The sequence below is a fragment of the Chiloscyllium punctatum genome, chromosome 44, assembly GCF_047496795.1.
Source record: "Chiloscyllium punctatum isolate Juve2018m chromosome 44, sChiPun1.3, whole genome shotgun sequence".
Lineage (NCBI taxonomy): Eukaryota > Metazoa > Chordata > Chondrichthyes > Orectolobiformes > Hemiscylliidae > Chiloscyllium > Chiloscyllium punctatum.
Genome location: NC_092782.1, coordinates 12,340,102 through 12,355,195, shown reverse-complemented (window position 1 = coordinate 12,355,195; position 15,094 = coordinate 12,340,102). Strand labels below are relative to the sequence as shown.

Below are 15,094 nucleotides of genomic sequence, written 5' to 3'. Positions count from 1 at the left end.
AATGCCTGTTAAATGTTGTAAATGTACCTGTCTCTACCATTTCCTCTGGCAGCTTGGTCCATACATGCGCCACACGCTGTGTGAAAAAGATGCTCCTTAGGTCTTTTAAAACCTTTCCCCTCTCACCTTAAACCTATGCCCTCAAGTTTTGGATTTGCCTATCCAGGGAAAAATATCTTGGCTTTTTACCTCATGATTTTCATGCATCTCAATTGGCACAAACAGCCTTACAAACAAATGTCCTAATGATTACTTTGCTCCTGGTTAGATAAATAACATGTAACTTGCCAATGCATGGTGCTGACTTTATCTGGTTACAAGCCAGGACTACTCCATAGTAGTCACACTGGGCCTCACTTCTTATCAAACGATGTCTAGTTTCCCTGCTTATATATTCAGTTCAGAGAACTCGACACATTCCTGCAATGAACAGTTAATCTGATGAAGAAAAGTTGGACCTATATAGGAGATTAGAAGAATGACTGAAGCATACAAGATCTTTAGGAAAAACTCAGCAGGTCTGGCAGTATCTGAGCAGAGAAAGCAGAGTTAACCTTTCAGGTTCAGTGACTCTTCTGCTAAACTGATGGTAGTTAGGAAAAGGTGGGTTTACTGTATACGCTGGAGAAGGGGTGGGGGAAGGGGGAAAGAGTAAACAATTGGTGGAGATGGAGCCCAGAGAGACAGAGAAATAGATGGGTAGATGAAGGAGTGGATCAAGATCAGCCTGGGAAAATGAATAGTTGCTAATGGACATCATTAGGTGCTGACAATGTTTTTTATTGTGGTAGCAGCCCATTTGTTTTCATTCATTCATGGAATGAGGGTATTGCTAGCTAGGGTAGCATTTATTACCCATCCCCGTTGCTCAGAGGGCATGTAAGAGTCGATTACACTGCTGTGGTATGGAGTCACATGTAGGCCAGACCAGATAAGGTTTAGAGACAAACAAACCTGCAGATGCTGGAATCCAATGCAGACAAGCAGGAGGCTGGAAGAACACAGCAAGCCAGGCAGCATCAGGAGGTAGAGAAGTCAACGTTTCTAGTGCAACCATTCTTCAGGACTGGGGGTGGATGTAGGGGGAGCTGCAGATAAAAGGGATTGAGGTTGGGGGCAGGGTGGTGAAGTGGGGATAGTTGAACACAGGTAGCGGGTATGACCTGGTTGTTGGATGGGAAGGCTGAACCTGGTAGGTGGATGGAAGGGGTGGAAGGGAGGGGGTGGGGCTGGGAAGGGAGTCAGGGGATGGGAAGGGAGGTTATTTAAAATTGGAGAACTCAATGTTGAGTCCTCCAGGCTGTAGGCTGCCCAGGCGGAAGATGAGATGTTGTTCCTCCAATTTGCGGCCTGACTCATTGTGGCAATGGAGGATGCCAAGGGTGGTCATGTTGGAAAGCGAGTGGGATGGGGAATTAAAATGGGCGGTGAATGGGAGGTCAAATTCACTTGGTCCATCTCAGACACCTCCCTCCCTTTTCTTGACTTCTCCATTTACATCGGTGACAGTCTCCACACTGACGTTTACTATAAACCCACAGACTCTGATAACTCCCTGGGCTACACCTCCTCCCAGAACTCCATCCCATTCTTCCAATTTCTCTGCCTCCACTGTATCTGCTCGAACAAGGAGACATTCCACTCGCGTGCATCCCAGATGTCCACCTATTTCCAACAACGTGCTTTTTCCTCCCTTTATCATCCAGTTAGCCTTTCAATGCACCACCTCCATTCCCCAGTCCACTGCTCTAAATCCAGTCCCCATAAACGCAATAAAGACAGGGTCCTCCTTGTCCTCACCTATCACCCCACCAGTCTCCAGATCCAATGCATCATTCTTAAACACTTCCGTCAACTCCAACTAGACCGGACCACCAAAAACATCTTCCCCTCCCCACCCCTCTCTGCCTTCCGCAAGGACTGTTCCCTTCGACAGTCCTTGGTTTGCACCACTGTCCACACCAACCCTTCCGAACCCTCAGGTATCTTCCCCCGCAAACGGAAAAGCAGCAAAACCAGCTGCCACACCTCCCTCCTCACCTCCATCCAGGGCCCAAACTGTCCTTTCAGGTGAGACAGAGGTTCACCTGCCTCTCCTCCAACCCAGTTTCCTATAACCGGTGCTCCTGATGTTGTGTCTCTACATCAGGGAGACCAAATGTAAACTAAGGGAACGTTTCACTGAGCATCTCAGCTGGGCCTGGAGGGGCCAACCGGACCTCCCAGTCACCACCCATTTCAATCCCCTTTCTCATTCCCTTTCTGACATGACCACCCTTGGCCTCCTCCATTGCCACAATGAATCAGGCTGCAAATTAATGGAACAACATCTCATCTTCCACCTGGGCAGCCTACAGCCTGGAGGACTCAACATTGTGCTCTCCAATTTCAAATAACCTCCCTTCCCATCTCCCCCTCCCTTCCATTCCTCTCATTGACCCTTCCGTCCAGCCACCAACTGGATTCAATCCTCCCATCGACCAACCAGGTCATACCCTCTACCTGCATTCACCTTTTCCAACCTCACCACCCTGCCCCTTCCACCCCCTTTATCTGTAGCTCCCTTTACACTCATCCCCCACCCACACCTGAAAGGTTGTCTTCTCCACATCCTGGTGCTTGCTGTGTTCTTCCAGCCTCCTGCATGTCTAGACCAGATAGGATACCAGATTCCCTTCCCCGAAGGACATTAGTAAACCAGATGCTTTTTTCTGACAATCGGCAATGGATTCATGGTCATCATTTTGACTCTTAATTCCAGATTTAGACTCTTAATCCCATGTGATGACATGACTCCATTATGTGGAACATTCCTTGTTCCAGTTAACGCAGCCCCCACTCACAATTGCATCTGCAGTTCTTTAATTTTTTTTATTATGATCTTCGGAAGACTTGACAGTGTAGATACTGGGGAGCTCTAGACGTAGAGGGCACAGTTTAAGATTAAGAGGTGAGCTTTTAAGATGCAGATGAGGACAATTGCTTTCTCTCTGTGAGTCTTTACTCTGTGGAGTACTCATTCCCATGCAATGGAGGGCAGAGTCACTGAATTTCTTCAGTGCTTAAATTGATGGATTTTTGACAGACAAGGGAGATAAGCATTATGGGGGCAGACAGGAAAGTAGGGCAGACCACAGCCGAATCCTCCATGCTTTTAAATGGCAGAGCACATTTGAAAGAGCAAATGATCAACTGCTGTTCCAAGGTCCCTTGTTCTTGCATAAGTAGGGTGCTATCAGACAGAGAGAGCACATGTCACACCAGTTAAATGGATGGAATCTGTATGTATTGGAGTAGTTCATCTTGTTGATTCCTGAGCCTAACAATTGATTTCTGCACATCAGACACCTCATTTATCAGAGAACATATATGAGATGCTTTTCTCACAATGGAATCTCCACAGAAATTCAAATATTGTCCTGCTTTTAAAAAAAATTCTCAATACTCGTCTTTAATCGATTCAAAATAACTTAGTTATTACAATTAATTCATGTAGTACCAGCAGGTTTCTTCAAATTAAAAACATGCAGGAAACTTCATACATATAGCAATGAACCTGAAATCCATACTGTTGTTCCACAGCTGGAACAGTGAAACAGGGTATCACTGCTTAAAACTTCTAAAACAGCATTATGATCTTCTACTGATGTTGGAGCTACAGGAATAATCTTCTAATTTTAAGAAAAAAAAGGCCTGGACTGCTCTGAGCTCTAGCGTTGGAGATAACTGTAGAGTTCTCTGCTGTACAGCCCCACTGCATCTCTCTTGCCATACGTGTTTGATCCCACATTTGTTGGCAAGTAGAAGGCACCCAAGTTGCTGTTGGATCGACTCAAGAAGTCTGCCAGACGTTGCGTCACACAAGTGGCGGTGTTGCACCTCCTCTTCATCACATGGATACTGCCAGAGAAAAGAGAATAAGCAAAAGAACTCGGTTAGGGCTGCCACATTTTCTGGGATAAAGGAGCAAGATAAAAGATTTAGCTTCTTCAAGAAATCCCATGAGAAAAATCTCATTGTAACTCTGAAGCTGTTGTGTAATTTAAGTAGTCACCATACGGCGGGTGGCACAGTGGTTAGCACTGCTGCCTCACAGCGCCAGAGACCCGGGTTCAATTCCCGGGCGACTCTCTGTGTGGAGTTTGCACATTCTCCCCGTGTCTGTGTGGGTTTCCTCCGGGTGCTCCGGTTTCCTCCCACAGCCCAAAGATGTGCCGGTCAGGTGAATTGGCCATGTTAAATTGCCCGTAGTGTTAGGTAAGGGGTGATGTAGGGGTGTGGGTGGGTGGCGGGGCGGTGTGGACTTGTTGGGCCGAAGGGCCTGTTCCCACACTGTAAGTAATCTAATCATAGCCCAAGCAAACCATAGACTTCTCTCTCTTTAGAGAGATGACTGGTGTTGGTTTAACCTGAACTTTTGGGAATAAAGAGTAGGTCATTCAGTTCCTCTAACCCGTTTGGTCATTCAGTTCCTCTAACCTGTTTGGTCATTCAGTTCCTCTAACCCGTTTGGTCATTCAGTTCCTCTAACCCGTTTGGTCATTCAGTTCACACATGGGTTGATCTGTACATCCATTTCAATGTCTTTGTACCATTGCCTCTAAAACCCTGACCGAACAACAAAAGACCCCCACTAATCTAAGTGAAAGCTCCAGTTACCCCAACCTTCTGGGGAAAGAATTCTAGATTTGTAACATCCATTCAGCAGTAAAAATGTTTCTTGATTTTGTTTTGTGATACAGACAACTTTCCTGATCCTGCGTACAGATCTTTTATAAGGGAAAATGTTTTGGAAAGATTACCAACCAACCAGCAACACAAGTACTTCTGCACTATGAAACTATAAATCAAATAGGCAAGTCACGCTGTAATACAAAATACCACCGCAGTAGCACTGGGGAAACATTGTTGAGAATAATACAGGATGAAAGATATTAGGAATCTAGAATGAATCCTATAGGTCTTCCAAGACAATATTAGCTGAGATTATTTCCACTTAGTTTCTGTCCAGGAAACCAGTGTCTGATGCTTAGGTTGGTCCAATTATGGCAACACAAGAACGCTATAAAAGAATTAGTACAATGCAGTTAGATTTGGTTTGGATGCTCTAGAATAAAATTTATTCCTACTGATTTAAATGCTAAAATACTAGCTGGTATTTCAAAACTAATGTTGAAATCACAATTGCTTCCATTGTCACAAATACTACTACATGTACCTTCAGCTGAAAGTCTAGTCTGTTGCATTTCCTACAAACCCCATGACATTGTCCTCTGTGAGGTGCCCAAAAATGGGTCAAAATGACCATTCCCCTGCTGCCACATGAGACACTGTCCTTTTTGTCAAAAAATTCATCTATAATTGGACTCAAAATTGCCAGAGGCTTCAATAATTAGCAGCTCTGTGACATGAACACATTTTCCACCAAGTTATCTATATCACAGTCTGATATCCCTTTGATGATCAAATCACAAGATAATTATGCATTAAAGGCCTTTCATTTCATTTCATTTCAGTTAATTTGAAAGGTACAAGTGTCCCTCTTTTTGACATTGCTTCTTAAGCATACCCAGTCTTTTCTGCTTCCTGTAATCTATCTGAGAGTATCCAGTACTATTGTGTTATGAACTTCCCAAGCTAAATCCCAAATATGTCTTTTGCTAATCTGAATCTGCAGCCCTTTCTGCCTTTGTTTTCTTTTACAATGTAGTTTTAAATAATTATCTGAATTGAATTTAGCTTTTCTGTACATCTTCACAGTACAATACAGTCGCCAATTAGATATTTGCTTTTCATATTATAAATCTGAATGCATCAATCAGTTTTGAAATGAGGGATCAATCCAATGCCTCTTCTCTGTGATGACTACAGACTGTGGTCCAACAGAGCACCACAGTTTGGCACGACCCCCTTTAGCATGCATTCTTGATCTGGCTTCACAATTCTTTTAACATTGTTGGTAATGAACCATACATTAAATACCTCATATCATCAGTAGATTACAGTTTCTTTTTACAATCGACCTCCTCCGAAATATCTTACTTCCCTGATTTTGAGTCAGTAAAGACAATCTTGGAAATGGAATATTTCTTGCAATAAAGCAATATGATAGTCACCATGATTGCAGACCCTGCCCTGTACCACGATAGCACATTTCTTATATGCTTTCTCACATCACCTCCCTAAAGTATAAAGTTCAAATCCTTTCCTGGAAGTGAGACTGGGAGTCATCACTCATGATCAGATGAGACAAAGTAAATCATGGCCAGGATTTTCCACTGCCTGGATACTCATTATTCCAGTGTAGATAAGCATTATGCATGGGGACCCTGCAGAGTCCCCACTATCGCATATCCCTGAAAGAATTTCCCAGGAAACTGAAGACTCTGCTGTGCGCCTAGAACCCTCCGAGAGTCTCCATTTAAACCAGAGACTTTGGAGGGTTCGGTTAAACTTAAACAAAATAGTTACACAGGAAAAGTTAGACTATTATGAGTCTAACGCTGAAGAACTAGCTATCCCAACAGACCCTATACTTACCTCGTACACTCCCAAATACATCTCCCTCACCCACCAGACCCTGACTTTCTCCCACCAAATCCCTGCCTGCTGGACTGGACCGGACCCAACCTGACCAGCTTTACCACTCCTGCTGTATGTGACCCGATGTCACCCTACCCACCACTGATCCTGAAGCTCCCACCCACCAAGCCAACCCTAAAGACTTACCTTGCCACTTTGCATCCTACTGTCTTGGTACCCGGACTCCTTCCCACTTGGCAGCTTACCCACCTGGACCCCTACCCCTGACTCAGATAGCACCCTATCCAACTGGCACCCTAGATGCCAGGTACCCTGCCTATTGGGTATCCTACCCTCAGATGTACTTAATGATTTGACAGCAGCTGTCAGGACTGGTTGTCAGGACGTTTAAATTGCAGAATACCGAAGAAGACTGCTGTGAACTGGGATGTGATGTGCCTTCTAATGACAGTTCTCTGCGACAAAAGAACTGGGCGGCACGGTGGCACAGTGGTTAGCACTGCTGCCTCACAGCGCCAGAGACCTGGGTTCAATTCCCGCCTCAGGCAACTGACTGTGTGGAGTTTGCACATTCTCCCCGCGTCTGCGTGGGTTTCCTCCGGGTGCTCCGGTTTCCTCCCACAGTCCAAAGATGTGCAGGTCAGGTGAATTGGCCATGCTAAATTGTCCCCAGCGTTAGGTAAGGGGTAGATGTAGGGGTATGGGTGGGTTGCGCTTCGGCGGGGCGGTGTGGACTGTAAGTAATCTAAACTGATAGAATTGAAGTATGGCTTCACTGTTCTAAGGAAGACCTGAGTGGAGTCTCCTCTTAGAAACGTGCAGCTCCCTTATTTTGTGAAAAATGGAGGGGTTGGAGTGTGAGACTGCCATTCCGAGGAATGTCCAGCCCACGCACATTTCTCACGTCAGTAGTACAATTTGAAAGGACTAAAACAGCTTTAAGTTAGAAGTTGACTTTAAAGTGATCGAATATTCTGCAAAATGAAGTATTGCAGTGCAATGGTTAGCCTTCCCACCTCTGAGCCACAGGGTATGGATTCCATTCTGCCCCCAGGACTTGAGGACTAAGGAAGGTACATTCAGAATGTTGCCAAACAGGTGGAGTGTCAACCCTGCAAGTCCTTCCAACAAGTGCTAATAGCAGGAGGTGAGAGTGACAGAGGTTCCTGGTCAGTCATGTGAGGAAGAAACTTGAAGCCTCTACAAATTACTATCCCTAGCTCCGGACGATGACAACGTAGACTCCCTCAGTGAACTGGAATGCACCACCATCATCATGCATTGAAATGAACATCTAAGAGCCAATACCTTCAGTGTCCCTTAATTTGTCTCAAGTATCGGATTGTTGCCTCATTAAAATGCAGCACCAAGCTAAAAATACAAATCTGCTGTCCCCACTGTACTCAGTGTTATATCATTAGCAAATGACTGAATCAATGTTATAATAAATCTCTATTAATATCTTGTTAGTCATCAGCATTCAGTTCCTTCACCATAAATTTTAAGTTGTTTTTATGTGGATTTGCACTACATTCATGGAGTAGAATTTAAAGGTCTGAACTGATTCTTACGTGCTGACAAAAAGTCATTAACCTGAAATATTAACTCTGTTTCTTTCTCTTCAGATATTGCCTAACCTGCTAAGTATTTTCACCATTCTCTGCTCTTATTTCACATTTCCAACATTGGCAGCATGATCCTCCTGTGTGATCATTGTTTGTGAATATGGTTTGGAATTTACTTTGTAACCTTGGAAAGTTAATTAATATTAATATTAGATGATGAAAATCAGAAAATAGGAGCTCTGATAGATGAGGCAGAAATACGTAAATGTTCCTGTTTCATTTTCAAGAATGGAAACACTTTATCTCTCAAATTTAAATGGCAGATATGTGACACGCTGCTTTCTGGTCAGAAATAAATTTAGTGCTTAAGTGAATATCACTACAGCTCAAGTGCTGTTTTACTATTGAACAGAGGTAGCTAGTGGTGAGCTTGAGCTGACAGTCACCATACCTCAGGTTGAGGTGAGGCACTTCGTATTAACCAGACCAGTACAGAAATTGAGCTTACACTGTTGGCATCACTTTGCATAGTTTGAGGATAAAGTGTTAATCTTTTAGGACTGAGATGAGGAGTTGTTTCTTCAACCAGAGAATGTTGATCCTATGGAATTCGCTATCACAGAAAGCAGTTGATAACAAAACATTGTGCTTTTAAGAAAGAGGTAGATATAGCTCTTGTGGGATATGGAATATGGGGGAGGGTAGGATAGTGTATTGAGCTCAATAATTGGTCATAATCACAATGGATGGTAAAGCAGACTTAAGGGGTTGAATGGCCTACTCCGCCTCCTATATTTCTATGTTTAGCTGTTCAGTCATCATAGCTAACCAATCCCCCTGAGAATTGATCAAATACAATAATGATTGAACACGATATTGGCTTCCTCAATTGTTTTGACTTTATAGATCAGTATTCTCTCCATTGAAAGTAAAGCACAGAAGCAGCTTATTCAATCAACTGAGAGAAAGTGAGGACTGCAGATGCTGGGGATCAGAGTTGAGAGTGTGGTGCTGGAAAAGCACAGCAGGTCAGGCAGCATTCGAGGAGCAGGAGAATCGACGTTTCGGGCATGAGCCCTTCAATCAACTTTTCTATTCAGTTTTTAAGCTTCATTTGAGACTCCTTGTTTCAGGAAGTTCTAGGGTTTTTTTTAGTTCTGATGTCACCTTTCCTGTACCTCAATGCTTTTTCACCTTCTTATAATAGGGAGACCAGGATTGTGTTCAGTATACTGTTAACATTCTCTCCCCTCTCTTTGTTTTTAACCTTACTAAAATGTTTCTATACCTTCCATCGTCTTCAGTTATGATCATGGGTGTACAACTAAAATATTAAGCTGTCTTCTCTCTAATGTTAAGTGATTTACATGTTCTGTTCGCTATCTTGGATTTTCAAAACAAACAGCTTTTTCCATATTATATCATGTGGTCAGAATATTACATGGTGGAAACATGCCAGCTATTTGAGCTGATTCAGGTGATGTGTGCTCATTAGTACCTTTTTGCTTTGAGAAGATCTTCCTCAGGTAAAGCTGCTGATAAGCCCATGAATGTCCTCTTCATCACTGCTGGAACCAACCAGGAGCCAAACTCAGGGGGCACAGCACCTTGGCTTCTAGAAAGTGCAGGGTATCTGGTTTAGTGAGAAACAATAAAAATGGTCAGAAAAAGCATTAACAAGTCCTTTGGGATCTGGCTTGTGGTTTAGCTTTTATTACATCCAGTATTCTCTTGTCTGGCTACCACTTATCATAAAGTTTAACTCAATCATAACTCAGCAGCCCATCCTCTACACTGCAGCCAGCCCTGCTAACCATCACCTTTGCGTTCTCAGTCCACTGACACCTCAAGTTTTGAATTTCTTACCTTGGCCATGTTCAATTCCTTTCATGACTACACCACTCCAAATTTCTCTGTAACTTTTGTTTCAGCTCTAAGGCTCCTCTGAGAACTCAGTGTTCATCCATTTCTGGCCCGTTGTGAAGTCTCTTTCCCCTCTCTTAATGTGCTGCTCAAAAGCATTTGATCACCTATTCTAACATCACCTTCTTTGAGTCAGGGTCAATTTTTCCCTGACTATGCTCCTGCAAAGTGCCTTGTAATATTCCAATGTGTTAAAAGCATTATGGGCTTACTAGTTGTTCTCACTTGAACGGTGTGACACACCAATGTCAATTTTTATGTCACCAGGTTGTTCAGCACCATACAAAGCATTGTGATCACACACTGCACTAAATTAAGAACGTTTCTCACTATTGTTGAATGGAACTCAAAAATTGCAACAGCACATTCAATATCTTTTCATCAGCTCTAACATTTTTAGAAGACACTTCATCCTGTTAAGTCCAATTGCAGAGCAGAAAAAAGTAGACAGGTTGCAAAGTAATCTCCTAATTTCCCCATTCTGACTCACCACAAATTTATCCTTGACTCCTGAAAGAATTACTCAATTAAATTCAACCTATTGACCCATCCAACTTCTGTCACTGGTGATTTCTTCTATTTAGATGAACATATTCAGTGACGTTTGAGTTCTTATGCATTACCTACAAGTATGGCCTGTGCTAGGACCTGGTTTTTCAATAATGTGCATGAACTTAAGGTATATCCTGTACTTTCAGGTAGTGACACTGGGTGAGTTGCTTATCTGAAGAATGGACCAAATGGGCTCCAATGAGGTGTCAAGCACTCCCTCAATTCGTCCACAGGAGTGCCAGCCGAGGTTAGGGACTGAACTGGCTGGAGTAAACATTAAAACGACTTTACTACTCTCCAAATTGAGCCAGACTGGCATAATTAACATTGAGTCGAGAGTGTGGTGCTGGAAAAGCACAGCAGGTCAGGCAGCATCCGAGCAGCAAGAGAATTGTCCAGCTCCTGACCCGCTGTGCTTTTCCAGCACCACACTCTTGACTTTGGTCTCCAGCATCTGCAGTCCTCACTTTCTCCTAATTAACAAGGAGGCAGACTCTGCAAGGATTTAAAACTGTCCCTGTTTCATTTCTTTGGACAAATGCTTAAATTGAATAAGGTCGTGCAATAGCATTAGAACAGCATGCATTTATATGAGCAAATTTAACATACCACAATATCTCCTAGCGCTGCACCAATGTGCACTCTATCCAAATGTGACAATGAACTATAGTAGGTTACCTGGTCAGCTATTTCATTGCCGAATGTAGGACATTTTCTGGTTGTAAACGGGCTGTTTAATTTTTGAACACTTTGTTTGCTTTGAAGTACTGATCGGTGCTATAAAAACGCATGTTTTTTTCTTTCAATGCTGCCCCGTCTGATTTCCCATCTAATCAGTGAATTGAGTGAGCACACATGACTAAAGAAAAACAAGACTGCAGATGTGTTGCATCGCCTAAGCTCCAACCACTTCAATGTGTAATCAAGACCCAGGGGCTATTTATTCAGATAATGGATTAATGTGGTCTACTCCTACAAAATTCTACAAACGTTACTTATGTTCTCTTGCCCCTTTATTTCTTGCATTTTGCACTTCTCTGATTTGAATGTCTTCACCATTGATACCAATGTTTTTTGCAGAGATGCCTGTGAGTTCTGGAATGTCTCTCCTTTCTGCCTCCCTTTCTCCCTCTAAGATGTCCCTTAAAAACTACTTCTCTAAGCAAGCGTCTGACCATGTGTCCTTATGTCTCCTTCTGTACTTTAATTGATCCTTTCAAAAGGAGAGATAGACAATGATCAGAAAAGTGCAGCATTACAAGGAGAAGGCTACTGGGGTAATGACTGTAGGTGAGTTGCTCATTTGAAGAATGGACCAAATTGGCTCTGATGAGGTGTCAAGCACTCCCTCAATTCATGCACAGGAGTGTCAGCCTAAGTTAGGGACTGAACTGGCTGGAGTAAACATTAAAACTACTTTACTACTCTCCAAATTGAGCCAGACTGGCATAATTAACATTGAGTTGAGAGTGTGGTGCTGGAAAAGCACAGCAGGTCAGGCACCATCCGAGCAGCAAGAGAATTGTCCAGCTCCTGACCCGCTGTGTTTTTCCAGCACCACACTCTCCTCTGATCTCCAACATCTGCAGTCCTCACTTTCTCATAATTAACAATGAGGCAGGTGCTGAAAGGATTTAAAACTGTTCCTGTACTCAAAGGTTATAATAAAAAAAAAGCACCAATTCTTCCGAATGACAAATTCATATGCTCTACAAAGGATCCTGTTGTTGGTCTCATACTACAGTGTGAAAGAGCGTTGGAGACTGTGCTGCAACAGTTAAAAGATAACATATAAACAGCTGTACCGTATCAACATTATAACACCATGCTGGTCTCTTGTGGCACAGTGGCAGTGTCCCTACCTCTGAACCAGGAGGTCTGAGTTGCTCCAGAGGTGTGTAACAGCATGCCCGAACAAAAAAAAATCTACAACACCATGTTTTCCCAAACTTTTGACCTCGAGTGGTTTCACTGAATAAAGTTTCCTCGCTGTCAAATTCCTACATCCTCTTTATTTTCGTGGTAAATTGAATTACGAACGAGAAAATGATCAATCTCAAATTTATGGATTACAAGAGAAATTTGAGGCAATCAGTCGCACATTACGAAGTACAGTGCTCGTACTGTTGGAACATCACCGATCAAAACTTCACTCAGTAGACAAGACAAAAACGAAACTGGCAAAGAAGGTTTTAGAAGGAAACTGGTTCTCACACAGACCTGCTCGGGGCAGCTTGGAATCCGTCCAAAGCGCTCAGGGACAGCGTGGCTACAAGCAGGAAGGTGCAGAGTTTCAGACAGGGCATGACTGCTTTGTACCTGCAAACCAACACGAAGACAAACTTGTACCTTTTTCACACTTCAATCCGCCGCAAAGTTTCCGTGACGGTTTTAAGTTACCGAGACACCGATTAACCAGGGGGTTCAGCACCCACTCTGACCCCACTCCCCTCCCTTTCTTGCCTTTTTGCATCAATTGCTCCGAATGCAAAACAATCCCCCGATCCCACAATAATGGTCAGATTTGCAAAACAGAAAACATTCCATTGAACACAAAACCAACCATTATAATTAAAACTAACTTTTCGGTAAACAAATTCAAAGACATTTACAGGTGAACTTAACTAATTATTGACACGCTTGTAATATAAAGGCAGGGTCACCTCTTAACAATTAAAAGATAAAGTGATGGAAAACTATATTCATCCAACCCCCTTTAAGGAGAGAAAACTTCCAGATTAAAGGTTCGAGTTGAGGTTGAAATAAGGAACAATTTCGGTTAGAAAGTTGGAAGCTTACTTACTTGAGATGGTTCAAGTGCTTCGGCTATTCTATCCCTGCTAATGGGATCACCGGGGATTCAGAAAGTCCTGCAGATGGCTGTTCTCCCTCGACAGTGAGTTGCTTTTTGCCTCTTTTGTCTTTGTTTCTTCTTGCTGACGAGCAGCTCTCGGCTCTTATAAAGCCCTGCACCTCTCAATGTTGTTTTTTGACGTCAGCTTGCTGTGGAGATATTCCAGTGATAGGAATACTCACTTTGATCAATTCCACCCCAGACATAAATGCAGGCAATTGGGTCAATGCCCCGGGCACAAGCCAGGCGTCAACTCATCAACATCGGCGCCTACAGATAGGTATTGCCACTGCGTCAGTCCAAAATAGAGCAATCTGTAAAATACATCAGTCACTTTGCAATCCTGCAGCTTATTACCAACAGCCACTTTCATGGGCGGTTCCACATCAGCTAAGAGGCCAACTCTTCTGAATCAGCCAAACAAGTCTGTGTTTTTTCAGGAGTACTTCAGACAAGTGGCTCAGTTGCTGTCCTTTCTGTTGACAGCCAGCGTTCCACTGCAGTAAGAACCCATTGTTTTCTCCAGTTGTCCTGCGAGGCCTTTCAAGTTGCCCTTTGTCCTGACTCCAAAGGCCATGGAGATGCTTCACTACCACCCTGCAGTCAATAACAGAAAACTATGAAGAGTGAAAATTAATGCAAGGTCTCATTGAGGAGGTGATGGGAACACAGTCAGCAGAAACCTGACAACCGCTCTGTGGTTTGGTTCAGCGACATGTTAACAATGCTGTAGTGGCAAGCACGCAAACTTTATTTCCCCCCCCCCCCCCCCCCGGTCTTTGGTGCTTCACTGTACCATCGCTCAGTCAACGTTTCCCATTCAGCTCTGGAATGTCAATATTCTAGACCATAGAGCATGCTCCTGAAACCTCTTTCCCAAATCCATCAGCATCATTCTAGGGATAGGGTGTGGGATTGCAAATCCAAATGAAAACATTTGGAAGTGCCCAGCATCTAAAAAGAGAGCAACAGAGTTAATATTTTAGATCAATAACTCTTTTTTTCAGAATTGGGGATGCTTAGAGACACAAGAATCTTTAAATGAAAAGAACTACAGATGCTGTCAATCAGAAACAAAAACAGAAATTGCTGGGAAAACCTCGGCAGGTCTGGCAGCATCTGTGGAGAGAAATCAGAGTGAACGTTTCAGGTTTGAGTGACCCTTCATCAGAGCTCAGAAGTCTGAGGAAGTATCACGTTCACTCTGATTTCTCTCCGCAGATGCTGCCAGACCTGCGGAGCTTTTCCAGTAATTTCTGTTTTTGTTTAAGAGTTTTTAAACAAGGCAGAGAAAATGAGGACAAGAAGAAACAAATTGACAGCCCTGTCTTAGTGAGGAAAGAAGAAGAAATTCAAAACAAAATGGTTGGCACTGTCATTGTTTCATTCTCAGTGCTGTCCATTACGATCTCTTTTTGCCCTGCACTTCCTTCCTGTTTGCCATTTTATGTTTCCTGCCTTGCATTTTATCATTGACTTTTCTCTGCCTTCAATCCTCCCCTTGCAGTCTTTCCCTACAATGCTCATACACTGTTGCAACTCTATGTACTTTCAGTTCTGATGTAAGGTCACTATCGTGAAATTTGGCTGAAATTTTACCAGTCGCTTAGTGGTGGTGTAGAAGATGGGGAGCTGGTGAAATGCCTGGAAGATATGT

The 15,094-nt window shown here is 43.2% G+C and overlaps 1 protein-coding gene across 1 annotated transcript; it reads right to left on the bottom strand.

The window, feature by feature from the left end:
- Positions 1-3,435: 3,435 nt before the first annotated feature.
- Positions 3,436-13,756, bottom strand: LOC140466630 (islet amyloid polypeptide). The gene is made up of 4 exons (XM_072562074.1): positions 13,387-13,756; positions 12,804-12,902; positions 9,607-9,741; positions 3,436-3,900 (listed from the first exon to the last, which is right to left on the bottom strand). Exons 2-4 carry the CDS (start codon positions 12,887-12,889, stop codon positions 3,711-3,713), a joined length of 411 nt encoding a protein of 136 aa, XP_072418175.1. The 5' UTR covers positions 12,890-12,902; positions 13,387-13,756; the 3' UTR covers positions 3,436-3,710.
- Between the last annotated feature and the right edge of the window lie 1,338 nt (positions 13,757-15,094).